The 4,969-nt window shown below is 49.8% G+C and overlaps 1 protein-coding gene across 1 annotated transcript; it reads left to right on the top strand.

The window, feature by feature from the left end:
• The first annotated feature begins 3,778 nt into the window (after nucleotides 1–3,778).
• LOC141730076 (olfactory receptor 14I1-like) lies at nucleotides 3,779–4,750 on the top strand. The gene has a single exon (XM_074546705.1). The coding sequence runs from the start codon at nucleotides 3,818–3,820 to the stop codon at nucleotides 4,748–4,750; it is 933 nt and encodes a 310-aa protein (XP_074402806.1). The 5' UTR covers nucleotides 3,779–3,817.
• Nucleotides 4,751–4,969: the final 219 nt, after the last annotated feature.

Below are 4,969 nucleotides of genomic sequence, written 5' to 3' on the forward strand. Positions count from 1 at the left end.
CCAAATGTTTCTGCTCCAAGTTATTCTTCCTCCCCAGAAGACAGTTTGGACTCCTCAGAGCCACCTCACCCCTCAACCCCAGAAGATCCCTGGGAGAAGAAGAAGATAGGGAAATAGTCTCGAAATTCCTCATTGCCCCTGTATGTTATGAAAGAAGGGGGCAGAATCCCAGGTATCAGCCACTGGTTTACAGGGAAATCAAGGATCTGTGTAGGGCAGCTAAAGACCATAGGCAGAACTTACCTTGTTTTAATGGCCTAATGAGGGCCATGTTTACAGCACATGTCTTAACCCTCCTATGATTTAAAATACATTATGACCATGTTGCTGTCACCGACAGTATGCACCCTGTGGGAAGGGGGATGGAAGTCTTTATTAAATCAATTGATAGCAGACTATGCTAATAATGAGGCAAGGGAGGAATTGACAATCAACCATCTAGCTGGAGAAGGACAACACCGCCTACCAGATGATCAAGCAGCAGGTATCCCCAGAGAAGTATGGATGAAAGCTTTAATCCAGGTATTGGATGGTAGCACCCCCAATGTGAACTACCTTGGGTGGCTGCAGCTAAAGTTTTAGGACAATTTAGACCATCTTGGGTGCCTGTTAAGTAAGCAAACCAATGCTACATCCCTCACATTGAGTGGCCTGCTCTCAGACATAGAGACCATCAGACATGCCACCTTGCAGAACAGTGATAGAATTTCTATTCTGGGCACATGGGCATGGCAGTGTAGACTCTGAGTGTTGCAAGAATCTCTCCAGGCACAGTGAGTCAATCCACAAGAGCATTCAGGTACTGAAGGAAGGGTTCAAGATGCTTCAAGTGGAAAACAAAGACTCGGAAAAAAACTCTTCCAATCCAAGGGACTAAAGGGTTGGATGATGTCGAGCTAAAACAGGACTATTAATTCTCTTAGTGGTTCTTGCTGTTGTATTGTTAATTGTCCCATGTTTATTTGGATGCTTTTAGAAAGTCTTATAAAATTCTTTCAGTTCCATCTTTGTTGTAGAACAGAAAGGGGGAAGATACCCAGCACAGCATCCTCATGGATGCCTTGAAGGAGAGAACTGGCAGCCAGGATGGCACAAAAACCTCTCAGAGACTCAGTGCAGGAAAGAAAATCCTTAAAACTACCTAAAAGTATTCTTAAACCCATAAAGCTCCTTAAAAACCTTGAGTATCTCAAGGCGTTAATGAGCCCCACTGAGTGTCAGTGCAAAGCTCTCCAGGGACTCGTTAAAGCAGATAACTGGGGCCATGATTGCACAAACGTCTCACAGAGTCTTTATCAAAATGGGAACACCAAGTACCTTAAAATAACTGAAGTACCCTGAAGTATTAATGACCCCCACTGAGTGTTGTTACTGACAAAGCCTCTCGAGGGACTAATTACAGCAGATAATTGGAGGCCATGATTGCAGAAAGCTCTCAGAGACTCCAAGGCAAAAGCCAAACCCAAAGTCCTTTCAAAAACCTGCAGTCTCTGCAGGGAGCATGAAGGAGCCCCCAGGGCCATTCCTGAGCAAGGCTCCCCAGGGACTCCTTCCAGCAGATCCTTGAGGCCACTGGGATGTGGGCTAGGGGAGGATGCTGAGGGCAGGACAAGGGGCTGACAGTGCCCAGCCTGGCTGGGGCTGTGCCAGGAGGCCCCAGGGCCTCAGGACAAGGTGTCTCCTCCCGGCCCTTGGTGGCACAGACCCTTCTGTGCCCCAGGGCACCAAGACTTGGCTTCTCTTTGTCCCCAACCCTCATCACTGCCTCCAGTTCTCTGCTCTGCCTGGGGCCTGGGGACACTTTCTCGGTTGTGAACCTCGGTGGGACCCATTAAAAGTCCAAGAAACTTTGGAGTTGGATTCTGACTTGGAGTTCTGGAGAGGTTTCTTCAGCTCCCTCTCAGGGACTGATGTTCAGGGCCTGAGCACAAAGCCCCAGAGGCTCATCAAGTCCTTGTGCTGTGTCTGTGCTGCTGAGCTGAGCTGGGCTGGGCTCCTTCCTGAAGAGCCAAGAAGAGCTTCAAAAGCACATTTCTCTTGATGAGCAGCTCTTCTGCCAGCCCAGCAGGGCTGGGGCACTGCCTGCAGCCACCCCAGGCACAGCACAGAGGCACAGAGAACTTCAATCAGTCAGGGCTGGGAAGATGCTGAGAAGTGCCTGGGGCACAGTCACTGCCAGCCCTTGGCACAGGAACCTCTAGCTGCAGGACAATGCAGCTTCATCTCCTGGAGCCATCTCCTAAAGCTGGAACATTCCAATGCCTACAGACTCTGTGAGTACAACTCTGGATATTTCTGGTGCAGGGGAGGTGAAGCTCTGACATGCTGAGGGCTTCTGATCAGTCACAGAATATTTCCAAGTCAAGGATTTTGATAAAAACGAGGAAACTTTCTAAGACCATGTAGTCAGTTTCCTACTATTGCTGAATGAAAGGTAGTGGGGATGAATATTAAAGGTTGATTATGCAGTATTTAATATGAATTTTGACAAGTGCCTAAGACATCTGAACTGTTACTTTTTGTGATCAGTAGGTTCACAAGAGCTTCCTAATGTGCTTTCAGTAGGTTAACAGGAGATCCCTAATGTCCTTTCAGCCACTGTGCCCAAGGACAGCAGCAGCATCACCTTTGCTCTTAACCTTCAGCCTCAGTCTGGGCTGTCCTTTCTCCAACCTGCAAACAGAACCTGCCCTAGCCAGTGCCCTGCAGACAGGCAGGGTTCTGTCAGACCAAGGAGTGTGCACAGAGATTTGGGGTCCTTGAATGCTGGCACAGAGAGATCAGGAACAGGGAAACATCTGCAGCAGGGAAATCTCCAGGAAGCAGAGAGAAAATCAGGCAATAAGAGAAAACAAAACCCAGAAATGCTGTGGCAGGGAGAGTTTAGAGATGTCCACAGGGTCCTCTCCAGTGCAGCACTACTCTCTGAACAAGCCCCCTCCCTCCTGTCCCCCAGCCAAGCCTCTGCCCTCAGGGCCGGGGATCCAAGGCGTGCAGCCCCTCCCGTGCAGGCAGAGCTGCAGCAGAGCCGTGGGGCAGCTCTGCAGCCCCGGGCCCAGTTCCCTCTGCAGAGCACAGGGCTGGGAGCAGCTGCCCGGCCCTGGGGGCTCTGGCAGGGGGCACAGCTGGCTCAGGGTGACGCTGTCCCCAGTGCCTGGCTCTGGGCAATGCTGTCAGTGCAGCCAGAGAAGGAGCTGCATCTCTCTCAATCCAGTGCCATCATAAGGACACTTGGAAGTCTCCCTGAGATTTCAGTCTAAGCTAGGAGCTTCAATCCAGGATGCAAACCGTCCTAGAAAAACTTTGAGTTACAGGATTCATGGGGAAAGGCAGAGGTGTTGTGACACAGAAAATGTTGCTGGGTTGGTGAAATGAGCAACAGGAGTCCTTGGCTGCAAATGTGGAGCTGGGCTGTAGTGGATCCATCTACTCTCAGCAGTACCTGGGGTTGGTAATAGAAACTTGGGAGTGTGAACATTCTCCATTTAAGAAATTAAAAGCCCAGAGAAACTCAAAACAGAATAAAGTGACAGATCATCTGCTCCCAGTCTGCACTCACCATCTGGCTGCAGGGAACTGACTTTGTTCTACCAGAGGGAAGCAGAAATGCTGAGTGTATCTGATATTGAAGAAGAGCAGGACAGACATGGGGGGAGTTCAAAAAGAAAACCTCACAACTCTTAAACACAAAACAGTGTCTGTGTATGTTACAGTGGAGAGTGTATGGGAAATGGCTTTGATTTTGTTTACAGATATCTCCTCTTACTCTTCACTGTCCCTTTCTCCATGAACAGGTCCCCAAGTCCAGGCACAACAAATGTCCAACAGCAGCTCCATCAGGCACTTCCTCCTGCTGCCATTGGCAGACACGCGGCAGCTGCAGCTCCTGCACTTCTGCCTCTTGCTGGGCATCTCCCTGGCTGCCCTCCTGGGCAACGGCCTCATCATCAGCGCCGTAGCCTGCGGCCACCACCTGCACACGCCCATGTTCTTCTTCCTGCTCAACCTGGCCCTCACTGACCTGGGCTCCATCTGCACCACTGTCCCCAAAGCCATGCACAATTCCTTCTGGGACACCAGGAACATCTCCTACACAGGATGTGCTGCTCAGCTCTTTTTCTTTCTGTTCTTCATGGGAGCAGAGTATTCCCTCCTGACCATCATGTGCTACGACCGCTACGTGTCCATCTGCAAACCCCTGCACTACGGGACCCTCCTGGGCAACAAAGCTTGTGCCCACATGGCAGCAGCTGCCTGGGCCAGTGCCTTTCTCTATTCACTGCTGCACACAGCCAATACATTTTCCCTGCCCCTGTGCCATGGCAATGCCTTGGATCAATTCTTCTGTGAAATCCCACAGATCCTCAAGCTGTCCTGCTCACTCTCCAATTTCAGGGAACTTGAGCTTATTGCTATTAGTGCTTGTTTAGCATTAGGCTGTTTTGTGTTCATTGTTTTCTCCTATGTGCAGATCTTCAGGGCTGTGCTGAGGATCCCCTCTGAGCAGGGACGGCAGAAAGCCTTTTCCACCTGCCTCCCTCACCTGGCTGTGGTCTCTCTGTTTTTCAGCACTATTATGTTTGCTCACCTGAAGTCCCCTTCCATGTCCTCCCCATCCCTGGATCTGGCCCTGTCAGTTCTGTACTCAGTGGTGCCTCCAGCCCTGAACCCCCTCATCTACAGCCTGAGGAACCAGGAGCTCAAGGCTGCAGTGTGGAAACTGATGACTGGATGGTTTCAAGAACATTAAACTGCTGGCCAATTTCTGCTAATCACTTGTAATAAAAGTAATCTTTCATACTTCTTGTTAGTTTGGTTGTATTGTTTTTTTCTTCGTTTTAATTTTTTCATGCTGACCACAAAACATGTCATGGTTTGCGCCATTTCTCATTTTGTTTCTCTCCACCTTCCCTATGGCCACAGACTGTGTCAGTGAGAGGGTGCACTCTTGATGGCTTTAAACAAACAA

The sequence above is a fragment of the Zonotrichia albicollis genome, chromosome 9 (genome assembly GCF_047830755.1).
Source record: "Zonotrichia albicollis isolate bZonAlb1 chromosome 9, bZonAlb1.hap1, whole genome shotgun sequence".
NCBI classification, from domain to species: Eukaryota; Metazoa; Chordata; class Aves; order Passeriformes; family Passerellidae; genus Zonotrichia; species Zonotrichia albicollis.

What these genes read in the sequence shown, in the direction of transcription:
- LOC141730076 (XM_074546705.1), top strand. Translation starts at nt 3,818, where the DNA reads ATGTCCAACAGCAGCTCCATCAGGCACTTCCTCCTGCTGCCATTGGCA.